The sequence below is a fragment of the Hemiscyllium ocellatum genome, chromosome 9 (genome assembly GCF_020745735.1).
Source record: "Hemiscyllium ocellatum isolate sHemOce1 chromosome 9, sHemOce1.pat.X.cur, whole genome shotgun sequence".
NCBI classification, from domain to species: Eukaryota; Metazoa; Chordata; class Chondrichthyes; order Orectolobiformes; family Hemiscylliidae; genus Hemiscyllium; species Hemiscyllium ocellatum.
This window is the reverse complement of record NC_083409.1, coordinates 47,127,729-47,148,766: the sequence shown is the minus strand read 5'-3', so window position 1 is coordinate 47,148,766 and position 21,038 is coordinate 47,127,729. Positions and strand designations below refer to the sequence as shown.

General features: G+C 37.7%; 1 protein-coding gene across 2 annotated transcripts in view; it reads left to right on the top strand.

Annotated features, from left to right (window-relative positions):
* The window catches only part of dbt (dihydrolipoamide branched chain transacylase E2), a 62,632-nt gene extending 41,615 nt beyond the window's left edge, over window positions 1–21,017 (top strand). Inside the window, exons 5-11 of one of the 2 annotated variants that reach the window (XM_060829727.1) lie at window positions 4,267–4,394; window positions 7,037–7,265; window positions 7,860–8,026; window positions 8,984–9,061; window positions 15,162–15,353; window positions 19,869–19,940; window positions 20,048–21,017. In XM_060829727.1, coding sequence (XP_060685710.1) covers window positions 4,267–4,394; window positions 7,037–7,265; window positions 7,860–8,026; window positions 8,984–9,061; window positions 15,162–15,353; window positions 19,869–19,940; window positions 20,048–20,215 — 1,034 coding nt within the window. In that variant the 3' untranslated portion in view covers window positions 20,216–21,017. The remainder of the gene's footprint in view (window positions 1–4,266; window positions 4,395–7,036; window positions 7,266–7,859; window positions 8,027–8,983; window positions 9,062–15,161; window positions 15,354–19,868; window positions 19,941–20,047) is intronic. The other variant, XM_060829726.1, reaches the window with a different exon arrangement.
* The last annotated feature ends 21 nt before the right edge of the window (window positions 21,018–21,038 follow it).

The window sequence follows — 21,038 nt, the reverse complement described above, 5'->3', positions numbered from 1 at the left end:
ATTGCTAATGTGATTTGAGCAATCTATATGTGGACTAAAGTCTAATATGATTACTGTGACACGCATCAGAATTTACGCCAGAATTTTTGTGACAATATGGGTGTCATTCCTAAAGATTGAAAATCCTCGGATATTTAGTTCCTTGCTTTGGTCACTCTGTAGGCCTGTCTCTGTATGGCAATCGCATTTTACCTATTTACAACAATTTGCATTATTAATCTATCTGCACTATTGTGAATGTTCTGTGCTTTCCTATGTGTTATCTTTCAACTTGTCTTTTTGACACTTTTGTACCTTTTTGTACTGCATTCCTATTTGTTGCTGGTCCTTATTTTATTCTGCCTTTCACCTGTGTTTTCTACTTTTCGATCTTTCATTTCCATCCTCCTTCCCCTCATCCCTTTCTCCCAACTCATGTTCCCTTCCCCAAGCTGTTTAAAGCCTTTCCCACAATACTAGTGAACACCTCTGCAAGGTCCAGCTGCTGTGGAACCCATCCAGCTTGTACAGACCTTATCTTTGGAATTGGTCTCAATGCCTCAAGAATCTACATTCCTCTCACCTGTATCATCCCTCCAGAAACTGTCTATTCAACTGTCTATTCTAATCTACCTGATCTAATTAGCATGTAGCAGGGGGAATGATTCTTAGATTGCTACGTTTGTAATTTATTTCCTAGCTCCTTATATTCTGCTTGCAGGATGTCATCCTTGTTTTTCCCTATGATATCGGTGCAGAGTTGGATGCCCCTTTTTTTTATTGGCTACTGCACAGAATGCAATTGATGATGTTTGCCTTTGATTAATAGCTCCATGTTTGGAATACTTTTAGGGGCAATAAATATTTTTAGGAGTTAAGGTTCTTGAACATTTCTTTAAATTGAATTATTTGTTCGTAAAATGGTCATGCCTAATAGGTGAGCTGGAACATGAAGCCCAGAAGGATAAATTGTAATCAGTATTAACAGCTGCTCCACCTAAGGTTTTTGAGACAAAGACCTTTCTTTATTTGTCATATTAGCTGTGGTACATCAGTATTTCTACATTGTATTCATTGCAAGTGATCTTGATCGTCTGTCATGGACAGATCTCACTAGAACAATAACAGGGATTATGGTTGTTGCCAAATTGATGGGACAACACTGTTGATTTATAGAGCGATGTTTACAAAGTAACTGATAGTGCTATAGCTCTGCTTGAACATTGCTAGGGAGCGGAAGAACAAGCTTGTTGAATTTTAATGAGACTCCATTATATCCAATACTTGTGTTTTGCTGCATCATGTACTCATGCTTGGATCAACAAAATGTGTTTCTAACTGATAGTCCAGAGAGACTTTCATATTCTAATATTTATCTTCCTTTTATTGTGTGGTTGTAACAGAATTCTATAATCCCTCTATCCATGGAATTGTGAATATAGCTTTAATGAAAATGGAGAATTCAAGCTTTTGCATGTTAAGTTTAGAATCTTATGAAAAAGTTTGTGAAAAAGCAGCAGTGTGTTAATCTGGCACACTCAGTCAGGTTTGTGGCAACATAAGACCATAAGAAATAGGAACAGGAATAGGCTTTTTGGCTCATTGAGCCTGCTCTGCCATTCAATAGGATTATGACTGATCCAGCATTCCTCAGGTCAATTTTCCTACCCTTTCCCTAATTCCCCTAATGATCAAGAATCTAGCTGTCTCAGCCTGAAATATACGCAATGATCTGCCCCCTTAGCTCTCTGTGGCAAGAAGTTCCAAAGACACTCAAACCTCTTAAGAGGCAAGTGAGACTATTTTAGTTTGGGAACATGGTTGGTGTGGATAGAAGGGTCTGTTTCCATGCTTTATGATGCTATTAAATTGATACCTTTTTTATTCTGAAACTATGTCCTCTGGTCCTAGACTCTCCCATGAGAGGAAACATTCTCTCAGCATTGACCCTGTCAAGCTCCTTAAGAATCCTACATGTTTCAGTTGTATCACTATTCATCTTTCTAAACTCCAGTGACTGGAGTCCTAGCCTGTGCTCATAAGATTAGGAATCATCCTACTGAACCTTCTTTGAACTTTCTCCAAGTAAATCATATTTTTCCTTAAATAAGGGGATCAAAACTGCTCTCACTATTCCAGATGTGGTCTCACCAGCACCTTGTATCATTGCAGTAAGACTTCTCTACTCTTACACTCCAACCCCCTTGAATTAAGGGCCAACATTCCATTAGCCTTTCTTGTTACCTGCTGCACCTGTGTGCTAGATTGCTGTGTTTTATGCACAAGGATCCCCAAGTTCTTTTGTGTTGCAGCTTTCTGCAGTTTTTCTCCATTTAAGGTATATTCTGTTCTTTTATTCTCCCTTCCAAAATGAATAAATTTGCATTTTCTCACTTTTTACTCCATTTGCCAATTTTTTGCTGACTTAAGTAACCTATCGATATCTCTCTGTAAACTGCTTGTATCACTTTTGCAATCTTTCTTTCCACCTATTTTAGTTCATCTGCAAATTTGGCTCCAGTATATTCATTTTCTGTCACATTAATGTATACTGTAAACAGTTGCAGTCCCAGCACTGATCCCTGTGGAAATCCACTGGTCATGGGCCTCCAACCTAAAGATAACCCATCATTCCCACTTACTGTTTCTTGCATATCAGCCAATTCTCTATCCATGCCAAAATCTTATGACATAGTCTTTTGTGAGATACCTTGTCAACAAACTTCTGGAAGTCCCAAGTACTACATGTCTATTGGCTCCCCTCGATCCACTCTGCTTGAGACTTCCTCGAAAAGCCCCAATAAATTAGTCAAATGCAATTTTCCTTTCATGAAGGCATGCTGTCTCGAGTTAATTAGATTTTGATTTTCCAAATGTTCTGTTAATACTTTGTTAGTAATTGATTCCAGTACTTTTCCAACAATAAATATTAGATTCCATCCTATAGTTACATGCTTTTGGCCTCCCTCCCTTATTGAATAGGATGTCACGTTAGTAGTTTTCCAAACCTCTGACACTCCTCTACAATCCAACAATGTTTGGAATTTTGCAACTGATGCATGCATTATCTCTGTAACTACCTCTTTTAGGATCCTTTGATGCAAGCCTTCAGGGCCATGGAACTTTACTGCCATTAGCCCCATTTGTTTGTCAAATTCTTCTTCTGTCGTAATGGTACTTAATTTCTCTCCCATATTCTTTATTATTAATAGGATGTTCGAAGTATCTTCTACTGTAAAGACTGATATAAAATATCTATTTATTTCCTCTGCTATTTCCTCTTCCTAAAACTGTCTCCCAGATTTATTTTCTAAGGGCCTTTGTTCACTTTGATCTCTCTCTTCCTCTTTATATTTAAAGAAGCGCCTATTGCCAATTTTCATATTCCTCACTGGTTGTAAAGCTCCTTTACAGTGCTGTATGGGGTGACACAGTGGCTCATTGTTCAGCACTGCTGCTTCACAGTGCAGGGACCTGGGTTCGATTCTAGTCTCAGTTGTGTGGAGTTTGTGCATTTTCCCCATATCTGTGTGGGTTTCCTACAAAAATGTGCAGGGTAGGTAGACTAGCCATGGGAATTGCAGAGTTTTGGGATGGGGGGGTTGGCTGGGATGTTCTTTGGAGGGTTGTTGCGAACTCAGTGGGCTCAACAGCCTGCTTTCACACTGTGTGGATTCTGTGATGGTCATTCTGGTTGTTCAAGTACATATAAATGTAGATCAAACTCTCCAGTAAGTTGCCACTTAAAACACTGCCAACTTGGATACAATTAGTGATAGAATTAATGTTCTCCCCCTTCTGGCTCACCATTATCTCCAACTTCAACTTCACAGCACCATTATCAAACTCAAGCAATGTGATTTTTACCATATGGTATCCCACTCAGCAGTTATTCAGATGAAGGTTACAAAATTGATGTCCAAATTTTTGAAGTTGTATGCAGGCTTGTGTTGTCCGTGTCATTGTATCCCAGGTAGGTTTAAGACCCCAAGCCCCATGAGTGAAAATGCATTGTGCTCATCTTACAAACTTGTAACATTTTAAATCATAATAGTGTTTACAAATATTGTAATTCATTTCATTTGCAGTCATGTTTTAACTGACAAATTTTGTCATATTGTTCAGCTGTCCCTCTCAGATACAGTTTGCATTTCAATATCTGTGCAAACATCATTAAAGATATATAGGCTAACATTGTGCAGGGACCAGGTCAAAAATATTGTATAAATTACTCTATGGTTTTAGCAGAAAACTAATATAATTGTTTTCTGTGTGCTTTTATCGCAGATGTTGTACCGGAGCAAGATGTTGTTGAAGCTCCTGCAGTCTTGAATGAGGAACACATGCACCAGGAGATAAAGGGGCAGAAAATATTGGCAACACCAGCTGTACGCAGACTTGCCATGGAGAACAATGTAGGTTTTGAGACATTCTCTTGATAAGTTGGCCTTTGCTTATCCTGTTATCAGACACTAAAAGGCTGGTTCACATCTGTTGCTGGACTAAAACGACATACTTGTTTTTGAAAGGTTTTCCTGTTTCTAGGATACGGTGAAAAGTTTTTGATTTAAGATTGTATATTAAGCATACAATGTTATTTGCTGTCAGTGTTCTTCTTTGTAAAAGAAAAACTACCCTACAGAAATGCATTAGCTTAATGCAAACGTTGCCATGGATGCGAAAAGATTTTAAATAGTGCAATGTCAGTGTTTGAGAAGATACCACACGTAAAACAGATCCAGACAATAGTGTTTAGGTTGTTATTCAAAGAGTCCAGATTATCTGATTATTGTATGAGAAGTTTTTGTACTGTAACTGAAGTGATTTACAGGTTATCATTGTTCACATAAAGTTCTTACTGCTATTAAATCTTTTGGCTTCATACAGATCCCATTGAATAATGACAGTTTCTTGGTGTTTCATTGTAACATTTGCAGCCCAAGTTGTAGTTCAGACTAGCTTCATTAAAATAGAAACTTCTGGAAGTATACCACAGGTTGGTAATGATCTGTAAAGGAAATAAATGCCATAGAGTCATTGAATAGAGCAGAAAAGATCGCCATCGAGCCAATTTAATCTGCTTCAGCACCTTGAAAGTGTTTTTCAAATGGTCCCATTCTCCTCACTTGCCCCGTAACTTGTTCTATCATTCTAAAAAGAACTTCTCCAATGCTATTTTGAAGGCTAATATTGAATCTTTATCCAACACCCTTTCAAGCAGTGAATTCTAAATCCTGTGTATGTAGTTTCACATGTCAGCTCTTTAACTTTGGCCAATCACTTCCACTGACTATTGACCTTTCCTGCAATTCATGATTTTAAACAGGTTTATTGAATCTCTGCTTAAGTTTCTCTGCTCAAAGGAGAACAACGTCAGCCTCTCCACAATATAAAATATATAACAAATCCCTTAGTCCTAGAACTATTAGAGTAAATCTCATCATACCTCTCCAATGCCACCATCTAATGTGTGGTGGCCCATAATTAGACATTGTACTCCAGTTGGGACTAAACAGATGTGTTATGTCAATAACTTCATGGCTTTTGTACTCCATACATGCACCTATGCAACTTGAAATACAGTATGCTTTGTTAATCTGTCCTGCCACTTCAAAAATTAGTGCACAATCTTTGAGTTGTATCAATTAGCATGTGTTATTCTCTTCATTCATCCTACAAAAGTGAATCATATTTCACATAGCAGATGAAAATTACTACTGCAGTGCACTCACCCATTCTACCAGCATGGCTTATGTCTTCTTGAAGTTGTTACTTCTCTTGGTTTTCCTCTAAAGATCAATTCTGAATCCTTTCTTTCTCATCTATATATAATTTCATCCAAAATATAGCTTTAGATTTTATATGTATGTAGACAAGGCTTATCTCTAGCTCTCATGACTATTCAAATGTTACTAAATTGTTAGATTACTTCTCACAAATGCAAATTTCCTGCAATTAACTGTTGGGAAAACCAAAGCTATTACATTCAGTCCTCTTTACAAACTCTGTTCCCTATCTATTGACTCCATTCTTCTTTTCAACAACTATTTAAAACTAAAAAGTTGGTTCACTGTCCACCTCTGTAATATTGGCCAGTCTAACTCCTCTTAGATGCAAAAACTCTCATTCATGCCTTTGTTACCTCTAGATTTTATTATTCCTGGCCAGTGCTCTGTACCCTAATCCATTAGCATATATCATTAACACATTCTCCTCGTACTAAATGCTTAGTCAAATCTCCCCAAATTGTGAAGTCACATCACTTCATGTCAGCTCCGATGAAGAGTCATCTAGACTCAATGTTAGCCTTCTCTCTGTCCATGGATGCAGCCTGACCTGCTGTGATTTCCAGCATTTTTTTTTGTTTCCTGTTATGAATAGAGTTTTTGGTTTTGTTTTAAGAAATCCTGTTATTTTTATCAATTTGCTCCATGACGGACAATTTTTGGGGTGGAGGTGTTGGGGAGGATTTGAAGGGAAGAGAAGATCAGAATGTTGAATGAGGTGGAGATGGAGAAGGCAGTATTGGGAGAGGGTGATAGTAGGGGTTCAAGGATGGAGATTGAATGAGTGGGAGTTGATATTGGTGTTGAAGAACTCCCACTCATTCAATGGGGCATGTTCAACTCCTTTCCTCCATTCCCTGTGAATAACTGATGACCCTATGCCTTCCCATGATGTCTGATGAAGCTTGAACTATTAAGATAACTATCACCTTAAAGAATGACAATGTAGACCTATTCATGTCTGAAAGCCAGCAATTCACCACCATGTTTTGTTTTACATTCCTTAGCCAGTTTTGTCCTTTCCCTGCTGCTCTTTCTATTCCATGGTTTCAATTTTATTATCATGTCTATAATATGGTTATTTATCAGCATCTTTCCAACTTCTGTCTTTGCTTAGCGTAACAGCGTGATGCATAGAGCAGGGCAGCGCCAAATTTGTGACCCTCCTCTCTGTGACAGCATCAGTTGGAACACTACTGACCTGTTAGTAACTTAGTAATCTATGTTACACAGCTTAATAGCAAATACTAAATGTGTTTTTTAAAATTCAGATAAAGCTAAGTGAAGTGGTTGGGACTGGAAAAGATGAACGAATACTCAAAGAGGACATACTGAACTACTTAGCTAAACAAACTGGGGCCATTTTACCACCATCACCTGAGATTAGTCCACCTCCACCAGAATCAGTTCTATCAAAACCTAAAGGGACACCACCGGTTCCTAAACCAATAACTCCAACGTTGGCATTTACTGGAAAAGATAGAACTGAGCCAGTTAAAGGTAACATGTTCTGAATGTTGTAAATTATTCATTAAGTTTAATTGTAATTTTTAAAAGTGGATGATCTGGACAGATACAATGGTACAGTACATTGAAATATTTGTTTTCTTGGCCAGAAAGTGGCACAAAGTATCTACTGTTTCTTGTATGGGGATTTCTCACTCAGCTCATTGCTAATGCTGGAAACAATGGCCAAAGGTTTCTGGAATGTTCCTTCTACTTCCCATTTCTTCTAAGTAAAAAGATAAGAAGGCACAAGCATCTGTGGCAAGTTTTCCAGCAGCCAATTCCAGAACCACGAGATGCTCTCTGTGCAGAGTATGTAGTGATGGGCATGGGGAAATCATTAAAGAATGAAGGGCAGAAGGTGCAAGACATTTTCAAAGATTCTATTTGGCTGCAGTCACTGCTCCATGTAAATCAATTTCAGCCATGAAAATTCACGTAAGAATTAGTTCGATAAGATGTTTTCATTGTAAGCCTGTAAGATATAAACAACTAAATCCGTGGAATGCTCTCATTCTTAAATATTCTGTAAACAAACTTTACAAAAAGTAACAGCCAGGAAACAGCTTGGATACTTTTTGACTACAGGGATCCAGAAGTCTATGGTAAAGACCATGACCGTTGCTCTGAAAATTCCTCATTTTGGCTACTGCGATGAAGTGGATTTAACTCGTCTTGTGAAGCTACGAAAAGAGCTGAAAGCAGTGACTGAAGATCGAGGGATCAAGCTCTCTTTCATGCCATTCTTTCTAAAGGTGGGAAGAACTAAATAATTTTCATTTTAAAAGTGTTTGCATTAAAAATAAGAATTTCATATGCTTTGGGTATTGCGGTGTTGAGTTTTAATCCACTGTGGAACAATACAGTGCTATTCTTCTCTCTTAGCATCTACTGAATAACATATGATGCCTGTAGTTTGGGCCTTTTTTTCTTTTAATTTCTTTTTATTTTATTTCTGTTATTGAAGTCTTTCAATCCCATTCATTAAAGTTAATGCGTTTGGTAGCTGTATTGATGCCTGAGGCATTCCCTGTAGTCTCTTGATGAATAAATTTTTGACGTAGTTCAGAGAGGAAAATCCAAAGTTCACTGTACTAATGACCAATATCTGCAAATATGTTTTAATTGTAGAATTGAAAGGGAAATGTTTCCATGGCAATTTACAATGGTAAACTTTGACAATGGTCAACATATGTTCTTGACAGCATGAACAATTCCACAGAAGATCGCATATAAAACCATGATCAACAAATGTACTTAACAGCCTGAACAGTTCCACAGAAGATTGCATATTTCAAACTTCACTCTTTAACCATGTAAAAAGTGACAATGATTAGTAGTAATATCTGTGTGATGTGCAGTGAAATATTTTAGTTAAACTGTTTGAAACTATTACAGACCCAGTGGTAGATAATTTGGGATAAGTGACATTTTCTTGGACCTTCAGACAAATATGAAAATGTGAGGAGCAGTCATAGAGATATACAGCACAGAAACAGACCCTTCAGTCCAACGTGTTCATGCTGACCAGAAAGCTTCAATAAAGCTTGACCCATTTTCTAGCATTTGGTCCACATTCCCCTAAACATTTTCTACTCATATACCCATCCAGTCATATGAAGTACAATCCATTTCATTTAAGGTTTTAAAAAAAGCTTCTAAAATTGTATAAATGTATTCCACTGAATTTGTTTGCTGCTTGATTTTAATAGGCAGCATCTTTGGGTCTGCTACAGCATCCTATCCTAAATGCTTCTTTGGATGAAAACTGCCAATTTATAACTTATAAGGTAAGGAAACTATAAGTGGCACACATGAAGCTTAAAAATGATTACTAAGGCAAACATCTTGCTTTTGTGGGTGCTCTAAATATTAATAAACCTTAAGTTTCAATTATTTCCATTTTATAAATGATTTATTCAAATTCATTTGTAACTTATTTTGAAGAATGTGACATGATTTAGTTCAGCACTAAAATTTATATCTGAGGAAACTTGAATTTCCCTTCAACAAAAACTGTTCAATTGAATTCCAGACTCTCATGTGTATGTACTTTTTGGATACGTTCTGTGCTGAACTTTAGTACATAAAAGAACAATTACTTGTAAGCTAACAATGGCAAACAAGGTTCAAAGCTGTATTTGGACAGCTTTATCTGAATTTAGACATGTAACATTCTCATAAAAGGACACATTGTGATTTCAGTTTTTTAATCAGATAACATATCTCTTAAATAATTAATCTAACAAGACCCTGTTGATGTGTTTTCTTTTAAAGTTAATGATTAAGTAATAGAAATTGGTTTATGTTCATAGCTATTTAACTTTTACTATATGGTCTACTGTTTGTGCCGAATCACTGTTCATCCTTGAAAATCAAACATGTACAAATATCTTGAAATTTGACCAGAAAGATGTAGGTAGTTACATTTGACTACTTTTAATGTCAGAATGTAATATAGTTCAAAATGTATGATTAGCATTTTTAACAGATTGGGGGCAGATGTTCGCAGGTAAAGGGACAGCTGGAAAATGGGAAACCTTCAGAAATGAAACAACAAGAGTCCAGATACAGTATATTCATGTTAGGGTGAAAGGAAAGGATGGTAAGTATAGGGAATGCTTGATCACTAAAGAAATTGAGAGCTTGGTTGAAAGAAGGAAGCATATTTCAGGTACAGACAGGATAGATCGAGTGAATCCTTAGAGGAGTATAAAGGCAGTAGGAGTATACTTAAGAGGGAAATCAGGTGGGCAAAAAGGGTATATGAGATAGCTTTGGCCAATAGAGTTAAGGAGAATCCAGTGGGTTTTTACAAATACATTAAGGACAAATTAGTGGGCGGCACGGTGGCACAGTGGTTAGCACTGCTGTCTCACAGCGCCTGAGACCTGGGTTCAGTTCCCGACTCAGGCGACTGACTGTGTGAAGTTTGCACGTTCTCCCCGTGTCTGCATGGTTTTCCTCCAGGGGCTCCGGTTTCCTCTCACAGTCCAAAGGGGTGTGGGTCAGGTGAATTGGCCATGCTAAATTGCCCGTAGTGTTAGGTAAGGGGTAAATGTAGGGGTATGGGTGGGTTGTGCTTCGGCGGGTCGGTGTGGACTTGTTGGGCCGAAGGGCCTGTTTCCACACTGTAAGTAATCTAATCTAATCTAATCAAAAGGGTAACTAGGGAGAGAATAGGGCCCCTCAAAGATCAATAAGGCGGCCTTTGTGTGGAGCTGCAGGAGATGGGGGAGATACTAAACGGGTTTTTTGCATCAGTCTTTACTGTGGAAGAAGACATAGAAGGTAGAATGTAGGGAAATAGATGGTGACATCTTGAAAAAATGTCCATATTACAGAGGAGGAGTGCTGGATGTCTTGAAATGCATAAAAGTGGATAAAACCACTGTACCTGATCAGGTATAACCTCAAACTCTGTGGGAAGCTAGGGAAGTTATTGCTGGGCCTCTTGCTGAGATAGTTGTATCATCAATAGTTACAGGTGAGGTGCTGGAAGACTGGAGGTTGGCTAACGTGGTGCCACTGTTTAAGAAAGGTGGTAAGGATAAGCCAGGGAACTGTAGACCAATGAGTCTGACATCACTGGTGGGCACATTGTTGGAGGGAATCCTGAAGGACAGGATGTACATGTATATGGAAAGGCAAGGACTGATTAGGGATAGTCAACATGTCTTTGTGTGTGGGAAATCATGTCTCACAAACCTGATTGAGTTTTTTGAAGAAGTAACAAAGAGGATTGATGAGGGCAGAACGGTAGATGTGATCTATATGGACTTTAAGACGTTCGACAAGGTCCCCATGGGAGACTGGTTAGCAAAGTTAGATATCATAAAATACAGGGAGAACTTGCCATTTCGATACAGAACTAGCTCCAAGGTAGAGGATGGTGGTAGAGGGTTTTTCAGACTGGAGGCCTGTGACCAGTGGAGTGCCACAAGGATCGGTGCTGGGTTCTTTACTTTTCATCATTTATATAAATGATTTGGACGTGCATAAGAGATACACTTAGTAAGTTTGCATATAACACCAAAATTGGAGGTGTAGTGGACAGCGAAGAAGGTCATCGCAGATTACAACTGATCTTGATGAGATGGGCCAGTGGGCTGAAAAGTGGCAGATGGAGTTCAATTTAAATAAATGTGAGGTGCTGCATTTTGGGAAAGCAAATCTTAGCAGGACTTATACACTTAATGGTAAGGTCCTAGGGAGTGCTGCAGAACAAAGAGACCATGGAGTGCAGGTTCATAGCTCCCTGAAAGTGGAGTCACAGGTAGATAGGATAGTGAAGAAGGCATTTGGAATGCTTTCCCTTATTGGTCAGAGTATTGAGTACAGGAGTTCGGAGGTCATGTTGCAGTTGTACAGGACATTGATGAGACCACTTTTGGAATATTGTGTGCAATTCTGGTCTCCTTCCTATTGGAAAGATGTTGTAAAACTTGAAAAGGTTCAGAAAAGATTTACAAGGATGTTGCCAGGGTTGGAGGATTTGAGCTATCGGGAGAGGTTGAATAGGCTGGGCTGTTTTCCTTGGAGTGTCGGAGGCTGAGGGCTGACCTTATAGAGGTTTATAAAATCACGAGGGGCATGGATAGAATAAATAAACAAAGTCTTTTCCCTGGGGTGGGAGAGTTCAGAACTAGAGGGCATAGGTTTAGGGTGAGAGGGGAAAGATATTAAAGAGACCTGAAGGGCAATGTTTTCTTACAGAGGTTGATACGTGTATGCAATGAGCTGCCAGAGGAGGTGGTGGAGGCTAGTACAATTGCAACATTTAAAAGGCATCTGGATGGGTATATGAATAGGAAGGGTTTGGAGGGCTATGGGCCGGGTGCTGGTAGGTGGGACTAGATTGGGTTGGGATATCTGGTCATATCAGAGTAATATCAATTAAATCTGCTCCCCAGAAATTCTTTTCCTGACTAGTGCTCAAACCAACTTGTAACCAATGGTTAACATTGAGAACTGAATATGAATTTGAATATCACAGACTACTTTTAGTAAGAGCAGCTTTCTTGTTAGGACTACTTGCTGGGTTTTAGGGATGAGATGAGGAGAATAAACATAGATTCTGTTTGATTTTTGCATTCAAACAGACTGTGTCCTAAATGCTGCATTTTATTGATGTGTCTCTCAAGCATCAGTTGTAACCTTTGCTGCACAATTATCTCATGTCATACCACTGTTAATGCTCTGTTTTGTGGCATCGTGATTTCACGTGACATACCTCTACTTGGCTAAAGTTAATATCATGCAACACTCTTGTTTATTTTTGGGTAGGTGGTGGCAATATCACAAAGACTAGGGAATAATCTGGCTTAAATGAAAGATAAAATGTATGAACCAGATCAGACTAAATTTTAAAAATACAAATTAGACTCATACTAGAGTACAATTAGGTAACTTGGGAGTGCAACAGTTCAAAATGTAAATAAATATAAGTCTTACACCGTTAGTTATGGATGAGAAGTGAATTTTCCTCTACATTTGCCAACTTTTATGCCTCAAGGAATACCGTCAAAAATGTGTTATTTTAGTCATTATATCACTGCAGTTTGTAGGACTTTGCTGTACATAAAATGCTGCGACATGTTTTCCCATATTAAGATGAGGTTTCAAAGATAATTCATTTGGCTGTACGGAAATTTAGAATTTCATACATGTTATGAAAAGTGGCAAATAAATCAAAATTCTTTATAGGTATTATATATTATTCCTATGAGTTACAAAATCAGTATAAATTGCAAAATATGATTCATACAAATTCTTAGCAGCTTTTCTCCAGCAGTTGGATTCCTCAGTATAAATCTGGCAGCACAGTTGCTCAATGGTTAGCACTGCTGCATCACAACACCAGAAGTGCAGATTCAAATACTTGATTGACTGTGTGGAGTTTGCACGTTCTCCCCATATCTGCATGGGTTTCTTCAGGCTGATCAGGTTTCCTCCCACAGTCCAAAGATGAGCAGGCTAGGTGGATTAGCCATGGTAATTGTGAGTTTACAAAGATAGGGTCAGGGGCTAGAGTCTGAGTGGGGTATTCTTCGGAGGATTAGTGCAGCCTTGATGGGCTAAATGGCCTTTTCCAGCACTCTAGAGATTCTCTTATTTAAATCATTATTAGTACACGGTAAATGTTAGAGGCATATTTCTCATGATCCTATATAACATTACTTTAAGTTTTACTCCTCAGATAGAGAATGACATTTTGAATATGTAAGTCAAAGAGGAAGAAGTATGGGAAAACCATTTAGAATCATTTATAGCTGCAGAAAGCAGGTAAATCTTACATCTGAAATCACTGCTAATTTTAAATAAGGTGACAAAATAGATTTCAAATTTATCCATAAAGAAAATGAAATAGAATGGTCAGCTGCATACAAAATAGGTGACCCAAGATATGCAGCACATTTTTCACATTGTGGATGACTTTGTACTATGGTAAAGTTTATATAAATAATTCCTGTTTCTTGATGAAGGACTAATTAAAAACATCATTTCAATGTGTTTGTAAACCTGTGTTTCTTAAAATTAAATTTAATTCACAAGTTTGAACACCTTTGACCAGGAAGAAGTGACTTTTTTGAAACCTTGCTGACAAAGGTGCAGCTTGTATATTTTTCATAATTTATGACAGTTTATTTTTCAGTCAAAGCTTGGACAGTATAAGATATATACAGACAAAATTAAGTAATGGTAACAATGAATTTAGATTAGAACATGTTGTCTGATATTTCTACAAAGTAAAAATAAGTAAATTTTTTGTTAGAATATTGTTTTTTTTTGTTTACTGTCCTGTAACAGATGTACTCTTGTATTTGAGCAAGAATTATTCAGTGTTACTTGGCTGTCTCAGTAAAAAGGCAAAACTGATAGAAGTAATTATTTATCTATCATGCTGAAATTAAAAGGAGCTTTTTTGATATTACTCTAGAACATTCTGTGCTCCTTAAATACAGCTAATCTATAAACTCAAACAAGAATTATTCCAGCACAATACTTAACATGCTGTTGGAAAATTCACTGCTTTGTATAAAGCCTTTTGCCAAAATTTCATTATTTGGAGAACTGTTGCTATTGTAACAACAACTCTGTACTTAGTTAATAACATTAGTTAAATTGAAAATTATCTGTCTTGTACAGGACTTTTGGCTACATAGCCACCTTACAGTAGCTTGTGAAGCTGCTTTTGTGAAGGAAAGATCAAGGAACTTTTCCCTACCTGAACAGAAGTCTGACATTTTAAAGTAACTCCATGGCATTGTGTCATGTATCATGTTGTCTCGACTATCCCTGGTTCAGTTCTCCAGTCTTTACCGATCTTAACTGAATGATGATATTTGAACCAGCTGAGTGCCACGCAGCTACTCTCAACACGAAGGGAAAGCAAAGTCAAATAAGGTCATCACTGATGATTTGTGTTCAGTGACTCCTACTAGGAAGTGTATATGTTGACATTATATGAAAATTATATTGGCTCAATTATGATTTTCTATCTTCATCATCCTTCTCTAAAATAATTCATGTAGCTGGTCAAGAAAGTGTATTTAGTAAAATTGTAGCATTAGTTTATTTGTCAGGTTTGAATAGTTAAATCCAGTGAGGTACCATTTCATTCTTGGAATCAATGAACCTGTACCAATAGAGCATTCACTTTTGTGCTACAATTGCTAAAGTGTGATAGACTGTCATGAGAAAACAAGTGACTGATAAATATCTTTTACATAATGAATTAACAGCCACACTGTAAGTAATCTAATCTAATCTAACCCAACCCATGGTGAAAAAAGTGTTAGCAGCCTTAAATAAGAGTTACCTCAATTGCCTGTGTGTCATTGTGAAATAATTATTTGGTTTATTTCTGACACTTATATTTTTGACTAGGCTTCCCACAACATAGGCATCGCTATGGATACGCAGCAAGGTCTAATTGTTCCAGTAGTTAAGAATGTACAAGTCCTTAGTGTCTTTGAGATTGCAGCAGAATTAAACCGGCTCCAGATTTTGGGCTCAGCCAATCAGCTGGGTACAAATGACCTTACTGGAGGGACATTCACTCTTTCGAACATTGGCACGGTCAGTAAAATATAGTTTCTTTACTGTGAATTCCCATGTCTTTGCCCTTTGTTTGCTTTCTAATAAGCCATCGCTGATACTAATAACACTGTAATTGAATTAATTAATACCACATTTCTGACAGATATTGTAAGTACAGATATAGTTTCTAGCGAGTTTTGAGAAGATTTGTAGCTCAGGTTGTGGTTCTGGATGTAAGTTTGCTTGCTGAGTTGGAAGGTTCATTTTCAGACATTTTGTCACCATACTAGGTAAGATCATCAGTGAGCCTCCGGTGAAGCACTGGTGTTAGTGACCCGCTTTCTATTTATTATAATTAGAAGGCTCACTGATGATCTTAAAAATGTGTTGCTGGAGAAGCGCAGTAGGTCAGGCAGCATCAAAGGAACAGGAGAATCGACGTTTCAGGCATAAGCCCTTCTTCAGGAAGCTTATGCCCAAAATATCGATTCTCCTGTTCCTTTGATGTTGCCTGACCTGCTGCACTTCTCCAGCAACACATTTTTAAGCTCTGATCTCCAGCATCTGCAGTCCTCACTTTCTCCTCACTGATGATCTTACCTAGTATGGTGACAAAACGTCTGAAAACGAAACTTCCACCTCAGCGAGCAAACTTACATCCAGATATAGTTTATGTAAGTTGTTACTACTAGTCTTTGGATACCCAACTGCCATCATAAGATCAATTTTCTCAGTAGTTTTCACTGACTGCAGCCTTCTGTCATGTCACCTGTTTGCAAAACAGTGTTAGTCATTTGAATTCTAAACCAAGTAAGGAAAGATTCAAATAATGAGTTCTGCCATTCACTGCACAGAATGCATAAGACCATTTTGGATACAGTGCTGTCAGAGATGTCAGCTTACATAGGGTTCAGAGGTAAAATTTAACTGCAGCTAATATATAAACACAACTAATCTAATTTCTGTAACTTGATGTAACTAAGTTAAAACAATATTAGTTACAGTCATTCTGTGGCATTTCTGCTTCTCAGATCTAATTCAGATCCAAATCTAGCCTGGAGGCTACCAATGTATTACTCTAGTGTGAAATAGGTTTAAAGCAGCATTTAAACAGTCTCCATTGGGAACCCATTGTTCTGTACAAGTATTTAATATATCAACCTTACTTGAACCACCAGTGCTGATGCTGTACAGATGCTGTTGGGGTAATGCATGAATGTATTTTTTAAAATTCTGTTTCCTGTCTTGAATTACTGAGAGTTGAATGGAAAATATTCCATCTCATGTTCCTGATGTTGTTCACACCAAGAAAATAAAATTTGAACTGTAGATTTGACCGACAAAACTTTCAAATATATTCTTTATTCACACTCTTTCTGATATTTTTCCTACTGCTTACTTGAAGCTATGCTGCAAGTCTGTCTTTTAACACTGTTTGTAATTTTTATTAATGACTTGGAAGAGGGAGTCAAAGGGTAGGTCAGTAAATTTGCAGACGATACGAAGATTGGTGGAGTTGTGGATAGTGAGGAGGGCTGTTGTCAGCTGCAAAGAGACTTAGATATGATGCAGAGCTGGGTTGAGGAGTGGCAGATGGAATTCAACCCTGTCAAGTGTGAGGTTGTCCATTTTGGAAGGACAAATAAGAATGCGAAACTTTAATAAAACAATCCTTTCAATTTTCATTATACAAGTGGTAAATAAAACAACCACACAAAATTAACTGCAGCACTGTAATCTCAACATGGGATTTACCGACTACTAACCAGCTAAGTTTTCCTGTTTGCACATCAGGGTTAACGGTAGGATTCTTAGTAAGGTGGAGGAGCAGAAGGATCTTGGGGTCTATGTTCATAGCTCTTTAAAAGTTGCCACTCAGGTGGATAGAGCTTGTAAGAAAATTTATGGTGTATTAGCGTTCATTAGCAGAGGGATTGAATTCAAGAGTTGTGAGGTGATATTGCAGCTGTACAGGACCTTGGTAAGGCCACATTTGGAGTACTGTATGCAGTTCTGGTCGCCTCACTTTAGGAAAGATGTGGAAGTTTTGGAGAGGGTGCAGAGCAGATTTACCAGGATGTTGCCTGGAATGGAAAATAGGTCGTATGAGGATAGTTTGAGAGTGCTAGGCCTTTTCTCATTGGAACAGCGAAGGGTGACTTGATAGAGGTTTATAAGATGATCAGGGGAATAGATAGAGTAGACAGTCAGAGACTTTTTCCCCGGGTACAACAGAGTGTTACAAGGGGACATAAATTCAAGGTGAAGGGTGGAAGGTATAGGGGGGATGTCAGGGGTAGGTTCTTTACCCAGAGAATGGTGGGGGCATGGAATGCGCTGCCTGTGGGAGTGGCAGAGTCAGAATCATTGGTGACCTTTAAGCGGAAATTGGATAGGTACATGGATTGGTGCTTAAGCTAGTATAAATGTTCGGCACAACATCGTGGGCCAAAGGGCCTGTTCTGTGCTGTATTGTTCTATGTTCTATGTTCTAACACTAATATCAAGATTGTTGATTTTGTCATGCAAATCAATTTCTCAAATATTGGAGCAACATAGACATGTGAGCAGGGCTAAATACTGAGCTGATATTATTATGAGTGGTGCCTGGACGGTCATTACATTAAAATCACATTCAAATGCTCACACCCTGATGTGCAAACAGGAAAACTTAGCTGGTTAGTAGTCGGTAAATCCCATGTTGAGATTACAGTGCTGCAGTTAATTTTGTGTGGTTGTTTTATTTACCACTTGTATAATGAAAATTGAAAGGATTGTTTTATTAAAGTTTCATCTTGGTAGGAGTGAACAGTGGGAAAGTGATGAACATGGCAGATATTAGTTTCTCTTAAAAAAAACTTAGAATGAGCACTATATCATTTTAGGTTAGGTGTGGTCCATACAATTGCCAAACAATTAGATAATATCACTTAAATTTAATAACCTAACATTTGGTTTCTAAATCCTTTTTGAAAAGTCACATATAAGCCTAAAGTGCTTACTTGTTGCCCTTTTCATTTTTATGTCAAATTGCGTGGGTTTCCTCCGGGTGCTCCGGTTTCCTCCCACAGTCACAAAGATGTGCGGGTCAGGTGAATTGGCCAAGCTAAATTGCCCCTAGTGTTAGGTAAGGGGTAAATGTAGGGGTATGGGTGGGTTGCGCTTCGGCGGGTCGGTGTGGACTTGTTGGGCCGAAGGGCCTGTTTCCACACTGTAAGTCTAATCTAATCTAATCTAAAATGCCTTAATATGTTAATTTTGTTTCTTTCAGTTCCTTAGTCCTACCACTGTTGATTTTAGATTTGAAGGGAATGCAGATTGACCCAATGATTCTCATTGATTCTTCATTCTATGGCGAAGGGACTCTTTAAGCAGTTGACTGATTCTGTTTTCCTATCATTCAAACATGTTGGGCAGCCCTGACATTTGCACTCATAACCTTTTTGTTTTGAGTAAAATTTTTAGTTACATGAGCATTGGGTATTCTTTACATTATAATCCTCCAGATTCAGCTGCAGTTCAGTTTCAATTTAAATGTTGGTGACTGAGCTACTCATTATTAATGTAGTCTTTAAAATTTGACTGGTGTAATCTAATAAGTCTTCCAATTAAAATTTTGCTTACTTTTATCAAGGAGTCTTAGAGATGAACAGCATGGAAACAGACCCTTTGGTGCAACTTGTCCATGGTAACCAGATATCCTAAATTAATCTAGTCCCATTTGTCAGCACTTGGCCCAATTCCCTCTAAACCCTTCTTATTCATATACTCATCCTGATGCCTTTTAAATGTTATAATTGTACCAGGCTTCATGACTTCCGCTGGCAGCTCAGTCCACCCACTATGTGACGGTTTAGAATAATGTTGGCATTTCTGCTCACACACTAAAATAAAGATGATGATGGTGTCACAAAGTGAGGTTGTTGATTTGCTCACTTCACATGAATTCCTGGAGACCTGGCACTCAACCCAGAACTCTATTAACAAACATGTAGAGTTAGACCCCATATACCAACCACTAAGAAACAAAACAAGAAATAATACCACCCATCTCAGCAAACCGGGACACACAAATAGCAAGTGGGACAGAACACCAATGCTTTACTGAAGGTGCACTAATGATGTTACCTAGTAGGACAATGAAACATCTGCAAACTAATTTACCAGCTCAGCGAACAAGTCAACAACCTCATCCACAACCTTAGCTACAAATCTTCTCAAGAACTTGGAGTGTCACAAAGTAATTGTAAAGCCAACAGATCTAATGAATGTTAATTTTTGGTCTTTATATTAAATTGTACTTTCATAACTTGCAACTAGCTATAGATATTGTTAGTACTGTAGCCAGAAAAGTTTTGCAGTATGCCGGACCTACAGGGATAACATTAATGATGCCGATATCCACAATAACATTGACCCAGTTAATGTTTTAATAAACAGTTGGATCTCCAATGTTCAACTGAAAGTGCAGTTTCATTTGTTGAATTGTTAAGTAAGTTTTAGAATTTGGAATACTTTGGAGATGTTTACTGTGTCGTATCTGTCTGTTTGTAGATTGGTGGCACCTATGCTAAACCTGTTATACTACCTCCAGAAGTAGCTATTGGAGCTATTGGAAAAATACAGGTTTGTAATTTGATATATTAATTCTTGTGATTGCAGGAATCCAAATGTTTGCTAATAATTCCCTGCTACTTTACCCACATATCTAATTGAGGTGTTTGATGTTTTAGGTCCTGCCACGATTTAATGATAAAGGTGAAGTGATCAAGGCTCAAATCATGAATGTAAGCTGGTCAGCTGATCACCGGATTATCGATGGAGCCACGATGGCCCGATTTTCAAATCTTTGGAAATCCTATTTGGAGAATCCTGCATCCATGCTGCTAGATCTAAAGTAAAAAAAAAGTCATTGATAAACAAGAACTTACTTCAACAGACCAGCTTCAAAAGAAATAGGTTTTATTTCAAAGTGATTTATAAATGCTGCCATGGTTTTCTGTCAGTTTTAAAATTCTGATCAGTGACTTGTCTAAAGCAGCAGTTTATATTTGGTAGAAATCAGATTTTGGTTCTTTAGTTAAGCTAAATGGTGGAAGGGGTATAATTCTTGCAGGGTGAGGTTTACATTAAATGTCTTCTCAACTTCCCCTCCTTTTAAATTCTCTCCCTGTCTCCCCTTCCCAAGAAAAACAAAAGGTAGTTAGGTCATTGTGAAAAGTTAGTATTGTAGCATCTAGCTTTAACTGTATAAACACATGCCATAATTCAATCAAAGCGGTTTGTAGTCTAATTTGTTTATTATCCCTGTGCCTTGGAGCACTGAAGCCTTTTTTAAACTTGCAGTATACACTTGCTGCCTCTGTTAAACAATGGCTGCAGAAGTTTTACAACCAATTATGGAATATTAGAGGTGTTCAGAACCACAGCATGTTAATAATTTGCACTGTTTTAATAAAGTAGCCCCAATGTTATTAATTACATTTTGGTGCAGAAACACTACTCGGTGCTTGAAGCATTCATGTAGTTTTATTTAACTGACAATTTCCAGGTTCTGATTTGCTGAGGAACATTATATTCCAACATTAAATTTAAAGTTTAAATATCATGTGCAAAATATCTACAATATATAATTGTTCTGATCTTTTAAAAGATTGGTCACAATAAATATTTACTGTGAAATAATATCTTCTGCAGCAAACGTTCATTTCAAAACATTTTTAA